This window comes from Athene noctua, chromosome 4, assembly GCF_965140245.1.
Source record: "Athene noctua chromosome 4, bAthNoc1.hap1.1, whole genome shotgun sequence".
NCBI lineage: Eukaryota > Metazoa > Chordata > Aves > Strigiformes > Strigidae > Athene > Athene noctua.
The window spans coordinates 26263267-26277492 of NC_134040.1; the positions used below are offsets into that span (position 1 = coordinate 26263267).

Here is a 14226-nt window from a genome sequence, read left to right on the forward strand (position 1 = left end):
TCTATCTAGCAGCAGCTGGTATTAAACTGTGTCAAGGAATTGTTTTTGATTTTTTTGTTTAAAGACATAGACAAGTTTCAGTTATTCAGAAAAATCACAAGCTGCACAGGTAGGAAGTTTCCTGGGCCTACCAAACTACAAACTATGCTTTTTTTGTAGTCATGCACAGCTGTAAATGCTTCTAAAGATATAATTTCAGCTAAATGTAACTACACATTTTATAATCCACATTCAGTTCTAATCTGAAACCTATTAAACTCTTGATATAATTGGAAAATTACCAAAAATAATAGATCACGTAGCTGCTGTCTTTCAGCTCCACTGAATGATCCTTTATTTTCACATTGAAACAAATTATACAGCCAAAACATTTTTTAAAGTAATATTTTACATCTTGATTTTGATGCTTCACATTAAACATTACATCCTTTTAGAAACCCACAAAGTGATTTTAAAGCCCTCTTTAGCCATTCCTTCCTTTTTTTATACCAGTTCAGATGATTAACATGAAAAGTAACAATCCAATCTAATTTTAAGCTGTCATTTTACAGAATTTGGTCTTTGCAACAGGTTTACAGAAGTGACCCTGTCCCAGAAAGGCAGTGTTAATGTTTCTCCCACAGATGTTTAGAAAACACCTGGTTTAAAAACTGGTCAGAGGGCACCTATACCACAGACTTTTACATTACTTGGAAGCACATCATTCTTATGATGTGTCTCCATCTACTGTACCTAAACCTCAATCTTAATTAAATTAAAAATTAAATAAGTAGAGCTACTTAGAACACTCTGGGCTACAGCTAAAACAACTTAAAATACATCAGATTGTTCTTACATTTACACCTAACCATAACACCTTCTACCTACCTCCCCTTTGCCCTACAACCCGAATATTTTTAAAATCAGCAATTTTCTTCACCACCTACAAAGTTTTGCTGCTAGAAGTTAGTATTAAGTGGTAGTTTCCTCCCATGCCTATAAAAACAACTAACATAGAGTCTGGCTTTTGAGTATATGACAACTACTACAACTTTAAAAAATGCTAGAGATACAAACAAAAAAAAGAAAAACCAAGCACTTCACAAATAAGAAAAGCAAAACTAACCTTAGTCTCCTTTCCCCTTTTCTTCCCACTTGAAGGTCCTTCACCATTTTTAATTTTTTCATTTGTTTTCACCCTCTCACATTCTTGTCGCTTTCCAGGAGGAACAACATCAAAGAATTTCCGGATATCCTAGTAAAAAGGAAAACAGATTTATAATTTTTTTAACATCAATTTTAAAACTCTTTTTAAATGAGTTTTTAACTAAGTTCCAGACTACAAAACAGCAACGCACCTAAATTACTTCCTCAACAGCTGTATTATAGTATTTATTGATCTTGAAATTTGTTTACAATTAAGGAAACAAAGACCAGATAGTTAAACATAGCTGCTCACACACTGCACCACCTTTCTCTTGTCTTTGAATCATGGAAAAAGTTTATTTTTCCCTTAGCTAGACACCTTCACCAATACACACTGCAAAACAAATTTCCATTAGCAATGAAATACAGTTACTTAAAACAGATGTATAATTTTTTTTTTTCCCAATTAATCATCGTAAACCTAGCCCAAAGTATTTCTGTAGTTAAAATTATCGACTCGGGTATGAAGTAGTGTCTAACAAAAAAGACCAAGAGCTAGAAAGCAGTCAAGTTGTGGGACATAATGCATCCTCCACCTTATAAACTCAGGACAGGAACTCTCATCTCACTAAAAATTAAGCCAGCAAGAAACAGATTAAAGTTTAAACAAAGAGAAACAACTTAATACAAAGAGCTCCAAAAGTCTATTTCATAACCTTATTTTAGTATCTGACCACAGTACAAGCATAAAAAGCTTTCTAAATACATAAAATCAGCAACTGAAACTTCAATTTTTAAAAAGTACTATTGTATACACAAAACCAAATCCGATTTCTGTTGAAAAAAGCTAATGTTTCGGTTTTATTAAAAAGAAATTGAGAAAACATGTACCTGGTTGATAATCACTTACCGCCAGGGGTAGCAGCCATTTTAAAGAAAGAGCGTGCCTCCTATGACCTAAATATATAGCAGGTAATGGGTGTGCCTCAGGACTGCATGCTACCCAGCTGATAGCTATTCCACATCATCATTCATCTGGGTAGTTTTTGATTATTATAGGGAACTACAAATGAAGTAGAAAATCCTTAAGAAATCTCCATAAAAGTCTGATAAAAAGTGTTTCAGGGTCCTTTTCTCCTACCAGTCAGTTCCCTGGTGGTTTGAAATTGGGTTATGTGAGCCTAAAGGGTGTCATATCAATGGAATATGCAATTTGAAAGCATACACAAAATATGGGACACACTCCTATTTTACATTGTATTGGGTTTGATTGGCAAGGTTGGGGGGGGGGGGGGGGGTGCTACAGAGGTGTTTTCTGAGAGAAGCTGCTAGAACCTTCCCCAGTGTCCGATAGAGCCGATGCCAGCCAGCTCCAGGATGGACCCGCTGCTGGTGAAGGCCAAGCCCATCAGCGACGGTGGTAGCAGCTCTGTGATAACACATTTAAGAAAAGGGGGAAAAAAACCATGTAATTGCAGCCAGAAATGAGTGAGAATATGCGAGAGAAACAACTCAGCAGACACCAAGGTCGGTGAAGGAGGGGAGGAGGTGCTCCCTCTCTCTCTCGCAGAGCAGAGGTTCCCCTGCAGCCCGCGGTGCAGCCCATGGTGAGGCAGCTGTGCCCTGCAGCCCGCGGGGGTTAACAGGGGAGCAGATCTCCACCTGCAGCCCGGGGAGGACACCACGCCGGAGCAGGGGGATGCCCAAAGGAGACCGAGCCCACGCTGGAGCAGGCTCCTGGGAGGACCTGTGGCCCCACGGAGAGAGGAGCCCACGCTGGAGCAGGTTTGCTGGCAGGACTTGTGACCCTGTGGGGGACCCACGCTGGAGCAGCCTGTGCGTGAAGGACTGCACCCTGTGGAAATGACACGTGGTGGAACAGTTTGGGAAGAACTGCAGCCCATGGGAAGGACTCGTGTCAAAGAAAATTCGTGGAGGACTGTCTCCGGTGGGAGGCACCCCACGCTGGGGCAGGGATAGAGTTTGAGAATTCCTGCCCCTGAGGAGGAAGGAGCGGCAGAGACATGTGAGGAACTGACCACAAGCCCCATTCCCTGTTCCACTGCACCGCTCGGCAGGAGGAGGTAGAGAAAATCAGGAGTAAAGTTAAGCCCAGGAAGAAGGGAGGGGTGGGGAGAAGGTGTTTTAAGACTTAGTTTTTATTTCGCATTACCCTACTCTGATTTGATTGGTCATAAATTATTTTTCCCCAAGTCGAGTCTGTTTTGCCTATGATGGTAATTGGGGAATGATCTCACCCTGTCCTTAACTCACAAGCTTTGCGCTATACTTTCTCTCCCCCGTTAAGCTGAGGAGAGCTTTTAGTGGGCATCTGGCACCTAATCAGCATCAACCCACCACATACATGTACTCCTACAATATAAATGTAGTACTATATAAGCTCTGAAATTTTGCCTACCCATACTTCTAGCTAGCAAGTTTGAAGAAAGCATCTATTTAAAAAGTGAAGTAAATTCAATCATTATTACAGATTTCTTTTGACTTAAGGTAGGTAACATAGGCAACAGGAAAATTGATTACAAGTCTCAGATCTTTTAGGTAGTAACATGATTTAAATACTTAACTACAACACTGCAAAATAAAGTGACTTCAAAGTTTTGTTTTCATTTTTTACAGTTGTTCCTTTTAGGTTTAAAATATTTGGAGAATAATTTATTTTAGATCAATAGTAACACCATTCTAGTATTGTAACTAAAAACTGTTAACTAGTAAGTGAACTGCCCTGCAAACACCACATGCAATATTAATTTTTTTTAAATGGACCAATACAAGGAAATACCATCTTATCTTGGCTTATGAAATGCAGACCTAGTAAAGAAAATATATTAAATTGACCTGTCTGCCCCAGCTTCTTCCACTACTTTAATATCACAGTTCCTGAACTGCTAAGGCCCAAACTATAACATGCAAAATACTATTTTCTGCCTCATCAGTTCTCATGAGATATCGAGTTAGGTCTTTGTCAATACCTTTAATTCACAAAATGAATGCCACAGCTATAAGCCCTGATATGTTTAGCATGCTATAAAGAAGACCTAAACTGCCACTTCAAACTTTAAAAAAATAGTATCTAATCAGGGTCAACTTTACAAGTTATTTTCCCCCAAATCACCTCATAAACACCTAAAATAAATGGGTGACAGTCAACTGCTACTGCTTTTATAATGCAGGTAGTCGTTAATTAGTGTTCAAATGAGAATAAACTTTTTTTTATTCAAAGCAGCATCTTCTATCCATTCATCAAGAAAACACCATCCATACAAACAGCAGTTTTTCTTTGAAAATACTGTGGTGGTACAGCAACTGCATATTCCAGAATTGCCTCCCTCTGTTAACACAACTCCTTCTATTCTCATGATGCAAACTGCACTTCAGTACGCAAGAAATGGCAGATTTTTCCTTTTCTTTGTTATATGCTTGTGTTAAGAAGTTTTTCAGAAAATACTGTGAATATTAAAGCACATAAGCCACTAGAGGCTTCTGAATAAAAGTTTGTATTAGGGTAGTAAATTTTAATTTCCCACTGTGACCATCTACTTCTGTGACTAAACTACACAGCCCTAAGCTACAAAGGAAGATTGACATCTGTGTACAGTCTTCTTCAGAGTTATAAATCCTCCAATCTTCTTCAGCTATCCTGCTCTTTGGAGGAAAAAGTAACCTTGTTAGCCACTGCTGGACTATAACAGATGGTGAATTCAGAATTGCTTGGGAGAAAAGTATGCCACAGCACAACAATGAAGTTATCTTTCACTGAAGCTTTTATCCAAGAGCAACAGATTTTTTGGCCATTTCTTAAGAGATGTCAGATAAATCCTTAATATCTAATTGCAGAAATAAAGCAATATAAGTATCTATCAGACTGATTCCCATCTGACAAGTTTGAAAACTATTTATAGAGTATTATATAAGCGTAGATCCCAGATAGGATCACTTGCCTCCGTTTAGGGTTCATCTATTTAACATACTCTGACTGACCATCTCATTGAGATGGAATGCCACGCATATATATGAGTTCACCAGGTGAAAAAACTGCAGATGTTTAAGCTTTTATCTGAGCTCTTTCAAATGAGGAAAGGTGTGTACCAATGTAACTGGCAAATTTGCTTCCAGGACATTTCCCCAAAAACCACAGGTGTCATCAGCCTTGCGTATCCTGGAGATACACTCACCAGCATGGCTATCCCAGGTGGTCCCCTTGCCCAGAAGGTTAAAATTAAAGAGGCTATATTAGTGTGGCTCCCCACAGATGCATCAGCAGCAGCAACAAGATATGTAACTTTGAGCAGTTCCACTTAAGTAAGAGGTGGAAATAAGTAAGAATTTCTGATCACTCCCGCTAAACCAGGTGTGTATGTGTGTGTGTTACTGATGCATAGCATCTGAACAGCCTAAAAAACTATGTTCAGGTGCACGGGTTCCTGCTAAGCTATCTTAGTAATCATTATGATCTCAGTAATGGCTGTGCCATCTTGTTCTTACCAGTTTTGACTACTGCTTCAAATCCTCCATCTTATGCAACAATAGAAAATGATAGCAATTAATCGTGTCAAATTGCAAGTTTTCTCTTGAAAGATTTGTATCTGTTTTACTGACGAGAATAACACAAATAGAAACCGAAACCTATTTGTTAGGTAGTACAGACTGGTTCTTCAGAGTTTGTCAGGGTGACTGACTTTTAAGACTTCAGTAAATACACAGCTCAAAAGTCAGTTATAAAAATCAGAAACACTCCATATGGTTTTTTTCTGCATTTCAAAAGCACCCTAAACCAAAGAGCAACTACTTCAACATTTGATGATAGAACCATCTCAACCTAACCATAATAGGCAGTGGTTTTAGACAACTAGTGTAAAGCAAATTGTTTCCCAAATCATCATATAATTCAGTTTGCACCTCAAAATACAAGATAGAAAACTGAATTTCACCACCCTAGCTCAATGACTGCAATTGAAAGTAATGCACCTTATTTCAGGTATTCTGAAGCGTATGAGGGCCTTGCATCAAAAGAATCGTATTTATTTGCAGTCTGTCTCTTTCAGTGCAAGTTTTGTGCAAACATCAGCTCTGACATCTTCTGTGTCAAAGAAAAATTGCACTAACTGAAATCAAATGTATAGTATCACCTCAATGAATTCAATTATCCTTGCTTGGATAACTATCCTTAATTAATGTTTACTAATAGTGGTAACTGCAGCACAGTTACTATACAGTATTTTTCAAGCAGTATCACAGTTCCAAGTACACATCAGCTGATATTACAGCTCCGGCCATATGACTGTCTCGCTCAGCTAGAAGCAACTCAAGTAGCCCCTACTCCCAGTCATTCATTCCCTCAGTTATACCAGTATAGCTCTCTGCTTGGGAACTGGGTCAAGCCACTAATCTGGATAAAAAAATAAATCCCTTCTGAGGCAAATCAGCTCATTGTGTAACTCTACACACAGTTCAGTACAGCTGAGAAGATGCTGCAGAACCAACCCAACAGGGGCTACCTATGCTTGGCACTAGATGAAACAAAGTCTGTTTGCAAGGGTATGACATTAAATTCCAGTATACTTGTGCTGTCACTGACACACAGAACAGGCTACACAGTTACCAGCATCACTGTATTTTTGCCTCTATCTCCACAGCTGCAGCAGTGGTGGCTTCAGCATTGAAAAGGGAATGGGCTGAGGCAACTCAAAGCAGTGGTTGTCTCCATCCCTTCTAGGAAAGCATCAGACACTGCAAGATATGTGACATTCAGAAGATGACACAGAAGGAAAAAAACCTTTGTCCTAGGGAGGTAGGAAAGAAGGAAGCAAGTCTTCCAGTAAGATCGGTTTTCTAAAGAGGTGATGGCAGGTGAACAGGAGAAGCAGGCTTGTCCTCATACATAAATTTAAAGTCATCAGCCACCCCTAACAAACTATGAAAGTATCACAGTTTAGTAGTTTCAGGATTCTTAGTGCTGGCAGACCTCTGTCAGTACTGTGAAAGACTCAGATTGTATTGTCCATCATTGCTGAGCATCAAGTGTAAGACATAAATAAGGTTAAACTATATGGAGAGTCCAAAACCAAAGCTGAACCCAATTGGCTTTGAATGGCATTTATAGTTAAGCCATCTGCAGAGAGACTCCATCGGATTAGAAGAAAATTTGCCTGAGCCAGAGACGAAGAGGGGATACTCTCTTATAATGGCTGCGTAAGTGAGCAGCACTTTGGAAGGCACAAACACAACACATATGTATTTATATTTACAAACTCTTTATAACCTACTGATAGTTGCATCCTTCATAAATAAATGTCTACTTCTGTACTTCTTAGTTGTTTTTTTTCCTACTTGTTTTTCTGCAAATAATGCACACCGTCCAATTCTGCAGCAGAAACACCCTCGTGTAGCCTCTTAGTGAAATTAAAGGAAGAGTTAAAACTTCGCCAGACCGCGTTTAGAGAGAAGTTAGCCCGCCCGCCTTTGCCCCCCGGCCAAGCCCACGCTCGGCGCCTAATTCACCACCCGGTTTCGGGGAGGGGAGAAGCTGGAGAGGCTCAGATCTGTCCCCCTCGGGGCGAGGGCCCAACCGCGGGCACCTCCGCGGCCGGGGGTTTCCTGCCCCGGCACGCGTGGGGAGCGGGGCCTCGGCCCCTCAGGGCGGGAGCGGCGGGAAGCGCGCGAGCACGCCCGGCGGCGCGGCCTCTCTCTCCTCCGCAGCCTCGCAGCAGCCGCCGCCGCCCGGGCAGGCCGCCGCCGCTCCGCCACAGCACAGCGGCCGCCCTCGGGGGAAGAGGACGCCGGCTCCGCTCGGCTCGGCCCGGCCCGGCCCAGGCCGGGCTCCAGAGGCCGCGGGGCAGCAGCCAGGCGCCGGGGAAGGCGCCCACCCGGCCCCGCCGCCGGGACACTGCGCGGCGCTCCCTTCCCTCCCGCACTCGGGGGAGAACTGCGGCGGGGGAAGGGGCGGCCCCCGGTGCGGCGCGCTCACCATGCTGCCAGCGGCGGTTTCTCTCGCTAGCGGGTCCCCTCCGGCTCCATGCCTCCCGCCCCCCGCCTTCGCGCCAACTCCCGCGGCCCGGCGCGCAGCGCTGCCGTCACAGCCGCGACGGGCGGGGCGGCGGCCGTTGGAACCCCGCCCGTGGGGCCCAGCGGCCGGTGGGGCGGGCGGGGCCTCCCCCGGGGCTTCTGGCCGCCCCTCCTGCCCAGCCAGCCTTTTCCTTTTTTTCCCCACGTTTCCTGCTTTCCGTGCAGGCGTCAAGGGCTGGTGCTGGTGCCGTTGCCGCGGGGCGCCGCAGGGGTGTAACCGCTTTTAACCGCTCCGCTGAACCTCGGCGGGAAGCCGGGGCAGCTCCCGCGGGTCCCGGCCGCTGAGTGAAGGGAATGGGTATGGCGGCGCGCGTCAGAAGGGTGGGTGAGCTTCCACTGCTGCGCTCCACGAGGAATAAAGGCGGTGTCCTCGGTCACCTCTGACTGAGAAGGAGAGCGGACCGTCCTAACGCTTGTAACAAACAAGTGGCCGGTGCCAGGGCTCCCTGAGGTACTGTTTTAACGCACCGAAGCAAAAGAAACATCTAAATATGTGGACAGCAGTTCAATCACTATGTCAGGGCTGAACCAGCGCAGCACATAAAATCATTTTCCTGTAACAGACGTGGGTTGGTCCCTTCTTCCGTGGCTGCGCAAGAACCGTCGGACTTCGATTCAGTATTTCTCCCCATGCATTCGGGTTTAGGAGACCTCACTGTACATCTGAGAGATCCAAGAAAAACTGAAAAGTTACGCTCTGTCTTCACCCACCGACTGTTTAATTTACCATCAATTTCTTCTGAGATCTTACATATTTTCTTCCATTTTTTTCCTCTACTTGCTGAACGCTGGGAGAATAAACTTGTGCAAACCGAGTAAAAACAGTTTCCCTCTCAATAATTACCTGACTGATGTTTAGATTCTCTCAACCTGTTGAATTGCTAATTATTGCTCGTCTGGGAGAATGGGGAGGCCAAACAGAATTTGTGACACTAAAAATATTGCCATTGATTTAGAAAACCATTCTTTAAAAAAAAAAAAAAAAAGTACAGTTCTCAATTTGTACTTGTCTCAGGGCAATTGCCAGTGCTATCATTTGTATACCTTCTGTATTCACTTCATTTTCTTTTTTTTTTTTTTAAAGAACAAGAGACTGTCTACTTGGTGACATGGTCAGGCCCCAGCAAATTACATAGAGATGAAAGATCCAATCTAAGAAAACATGAATATTAATGATGCCTATTACCATTCCTGTTTAATTCTTCAGATTGGACTTTAAGTAATTGTAAGACCCTGTTGGTATAGAAGTTGCTGCTGCTCTTTTATGAACGCCCGTGATCAGGTGGACTCTTGTATTTTCAACATTAGCATAGCTTGTGAATTTGGATTTCTGCATAAGAAACACATGACAGAGTGAGCAAGTAAACAGACTCACAGCACAGACTGTGCTTTTCAGCCTGTTTTGCAAGTTATTCCATATGCACTCAACTATAATGGCTAGGCAAACAAAACTGGTATCACTTTAGAAAAACGTCTCCAGTTATGTTTGTATTTATTTAATTCTCATTAAGTAATTTTTAAAGCTGTGCATATTCCTGATACCAGAACTAAAGAGTAGTTAAAATGGCTGACATTTGTAATAGCCAAACAAACTGTTTAAATAATGCTAAAAGAATTATTGCAGGTGGTTATCTCTATTTGTAGTTGATAAAGCTACCTAGAATAACATCCAGCAGAGCAGTGTCTGCTTGTGGGCTTGTGACATGTTCATGATTCTTGGAAGGCAAGAGTTTAACCCTTTGTGAAGAGATCAGACTGAATACCTGGAATGACTATAATTCACTCCTGGGTATGGTGGGGGAACTTTGTTTCAACATGCATTGATATGAAACCACTGAAAGCAGGAAAAACCTTGCTCTGCCACAGGAAACAAAACTGAGTAATTGTGTCATGATGAGCTTTGCAAGATAAAATGGAGGCAATATCCCTCTTGAGTCTGTAATTGATTGTGAAAATGAAAACATATTACCCAACTAAAATTAAAGCTTTTTAAAAGGTAGCTGAAGTACACTCAATATCATGACTCTATTTACAACTAAGACAAATAATTTTTAAAATTAGACTTGTTTTCTACCTTTCTGAAAATCACATATTATTTGGCTGTTTATGGGTTTTTTTCCAAAATACATTAAAAAAGTGAGATACTAACTCCTGAGCCTGAATTTTTTCCCTATTGAACAAAACCAGTCCTACTGTTATTATCACTGAAGGCTTAGTCTTGCTAACTGAGAGGAGGTTGTTTATAAGTAAAACACGTTTTCTTATCCTGAGAAAAAAAAATTTTTTTTTTTAATATTTTCTTGTTTATTTTATTTTTAGATTTTTGTATATTGATATGTTGATGCAGTTTTGGAATTGAAATCAACTTTTATTGCAATTTTTGAAGCAGTTTTTTATTTATTGCTCTACAAAATTTTTATTTTGAATTGCTTGAAATTTAATTGCAGTATAAGGCAGATTCTTGTAACTTAACACTGAGATACTTTTGAAGTCCACAAGGCAGTGTTTCTCAGTGGTTTAGGGGACAATACACCTTGATCATTTAAGAAATCTCTGTAATGGAACAGAGATGTTCTGAGTTTCCTGTGTGTCCAGAGGACCTCTGAGGTTAGGAGTTGCCCTAAAGACATACAGAATGGTAATGCTGAGACGGTTAAGAAAACACAACAAAAATATCTTTCCTGAAGTTGAAATTTCAAGTTAAATTCTGTATTTTTTCATACCATTAATTAAAATACTAATTTACTAGATGATAGGCTCTATTTTGGAGGAATCCTGTAGGGAATCTTTTGCTTACTAGAGGTTCTAGTAAAGAAAACCAAATTTCTCTCACATGGTAGAAACAGGAATTAGCATTTTGTTGCAGACCAAAAATTCCAAAAATTCTTTGTAAATCTGTGGTCTAGTTTCTATTTACATTAGGCTTTCTATAGTATCCATCACAATTATGTGTCTTTAGAAAAGACTTGATCCCATCTCAAACAGTTTTTGCTGTATAAGGTAAAGGTATAAGATAAAGATAAGTGTTTGATTTGCATCACACTGTTGGGAGCAATTACATAAGTTGTGCTTTTTGAGCACCTAGCACTAGTAGCCCTGAGCAGCTGATGTTAATGTAAACATTACATTACACTTACTCTAAGTGAACTTTGTCTCTAGGTCTTTTTTCTCTCCATTTGCATACGTAGGCAGAATGAATGTGTCTTAACTCAGCCTTACATTGTGTACATTCACAACTCTACTCCTTTCAACTAATGTGTTTAGCATTTCTGCAGATCGAACCTCAGGTTTTCAAGTCAAATCCCTAAAAAAGAAGGAGAATACATATTCAATGGTCAAGTGAAAAGTTGTTTTTGTAATTTGATTCACTTGCCTTGACAGAAGCAAAGATAGAAATGGAAATTTGATAGCTAAGAATTGAACTGAATAATCATTAGGCTTCCCAACTACCGTAACAGTAATGGCAAGTGCCCAGGAGACCTCAGCCTCTCCCAGCCTGGATTCATTCTGAAACCAGATTCATGAAGTGCGTGGTCAGAGGTAGGAAGTTCCACTGTGCAGCATCAACTGATGTACAGGTACAGCATTAGGGTTGGAGCTTGTATGATTCTGTCCCTTGAGCTAGTGGAATAATTAATTCCTTTAGCTACCCTTCCCTTTGCACCATCACTTCTCAACAGCCCCGATTACATTTCACTAGTCTGTGCTAATTGTTTTCCAAATTAACCATCCCAGTGTTTCCCCAACTCTTTGCTCCGGTAATCAAAACCTCCGTCCAAATTCAAGTCACTGTATGACTCTGATCAGTTAAATTGGTTCCACTTTATCAACATTAAACATTATAGGTCAAACAGTTAAATATGACAAAGCAATAAGAAACTAGATTCAGAGGCTTGAAACACTGAAACATTTTCAAACCTGGAGTACAGCATGCTCCTTGTTATATCAGTAATAAGGAAAGAAATACAGTTCATAACTTTGTCCAGACCAAGCATCTGGCAGCACAAGTCTCTGTTGCACCTTTCCCATCTCATGCAGATGCAACACATTGTCTGCAGCAGGATGCCAGTGGCACTAACACTGCTGTAGTTAGTGGGGAGAAGCCTGTTGTCTTTACCTTGCCAATATATTGCCATGGTATTACAGAGCTGTCCTGTGCGTTTTGAACTAAAGTATCTGGTAATCATGGTACTAACAGCTTTAGAACCATAGTGGAATCCGTAATGACTTGTATTTGAGTTTTCTTTCATAAAGTATGATACATACAATTAAAGCTTTTAAATGTTAAAATAGAAGGATTATGTTCATGCAATAACTATCCAAAATCGCATTTTAAAATGCTATTCCATAGAATAAAAAAGGAACATGTCAGTATATACTGTAGACCAACTTGGTACAGTCCCTATCTACTCCTCTTCTTCCCAAGCTGCCTTTGGTAGGATCTTGGCTGAGAACTGTGGATCAGTTACTTCAGATAATTGAGGGAGTAGTGGGTTTTTTATGTGGGGGAGACTCATGTTAGGTGCATGGCCGCCCCACCAGCAGGGATCTGCAGTGCAGAAGATGTCACTAGGAGCTTTATTCTTTATCTGTGGTGAAACTGTTTCTTGTAAAGGTGCTATGGAGAAATGCTTACAAACATATATTGAGGGTTTGTGTTTATCGTAAAAATAAATAAAATGTCTTTCATCTCCTATTGATTAATCAGCTTTATTGTTAAACAGAAGATGTGTCTCAATGGCATGCAATCCTGGAAGCATGCTCTCGCAGGTAGCAGGGGCAGTAAAGTGGCAGCAGCCCAGTGGCCCATCTGAACTTTCATGTCCACCATGCCAGCAGGGCTAATTCATCCAAGGAGAGTGCTATACTTAGGTGATAAGTTCCCATGTTCAGATTTCAGTGTGTATCTTTCTTGCATGTAAAGTTACTTCACACTGCTGTCCTGTTCTGCAAATCTTTTCAGCAGCTGTGGCCTACATGTGGATATACTTTATATTACTGTACCTCAGAAAAGCAAAAATGGCAGGCGTCAGTCTTACTGTATTGAGTAAATTGACTGTATCACAACACATGTGGTTTTGCTGTAATTTGAAATATTTTAAAAGATTAAATTGTATTGCATAACTGCTCTGTAAGATACTCACTGTGCTGATGCCGCAACTGTGTATACCAAGATTGTTAAATTAATCAGTACTGAAATAGTATCTTTTGGGGGCTAATATCTTCGCTAATTGTGTTTATTTGACAAAATCCAGGGAAATTAAGGACTGGAACAGACCCCCCATTAATTTTGTACTGCTGCTGTACATAGAACTGTACAGCAGACTTTGATATTGGATAGAAAAACAGTTGCATGTGTTTGAAAGAAATACTGACTTGCTTTGTGTTTGTATGTAGTTAGTGGGATGTGTGTGTATGTCTCTTGCCCACAACAAAATTTCCCATGAGTCCAGGGAGAATTTTTCACCAGAAGTAGGATATTTGAGCAGGGCAGGACTGAGGAATGACACACTACTCTTCCAGCCATCCAGTTACATAGATGGCTTAAATTGCCTTTTAATTGGAGACTATGTAGTCTGATTTATATTTCTGCCACATTTCCTCGAAATTTCTGCACAAGAAGTAAAGGATGTGATAGCTTCTTAGCATGCTCTGTCACCTACATTCTCCCACCCGAATGACCAAGCTTTAAATAATGATTAATTACTAGCGTTTATATTCTTCAGGCAACCTATTTTCCTGCAGTAAGAAGCCAGCCAGGTGTCTCAGTGGTCATACAGAGGCCACTTCCCTAAAAATTACGCTGTTCTCTGATCTGTTCTAGGTCTCACAGTTCAGGCTAATCATTGACAGGGCTTTTACGATCACAAGCTTTTAGTGAAGCTTTGATAAGGCACTCCAGCAGTTCATGGCAAATGAAGACGGTCTGCAAGGCAGAGGCTCCAGTGAATGAATGGATTTTTTTCAGCGTCATTGCAAGAAATCTGACTTTTAACACTGGTGCTGTAAACCAGCATA

The 14226-nt window shown here is 41.1% G+C and overlaps 1 protein-coding gene across 2 annotated transcripts in view; it reads right to left on the minus strand.

The window, feature by feature from the left end:
- The window catches only part of RFC1 (replication factor C subunit 1), a 42432-nt gene extending 34198 nt beyond the window's left edge, over positions 1 to 8234 (minus strand). For both annotated transcript variants that reach the window (XM_074904672.1, XM_074904671.1), the window contains exons 1-2: positions 8111 to 8234; positions 1106 to 1234 (exon numbers count right to left, since the gene is read on the minus strand). In XM_074904672.1, coding sequence (XP_074760773.1) covers positions 1106 to 1234; positions 8111 to 8113 — 132 coding nt within the window. In that variant the 5' untranslated portion in view covers positions 8114 to 8234. The remainder of the gene's footprint in view (positions 1 to 1105; positions 1235 to 8110) is intronic.
- Between the last annotated feature and the right edge of the window lie 5992 nt (positions 8235 to 14226).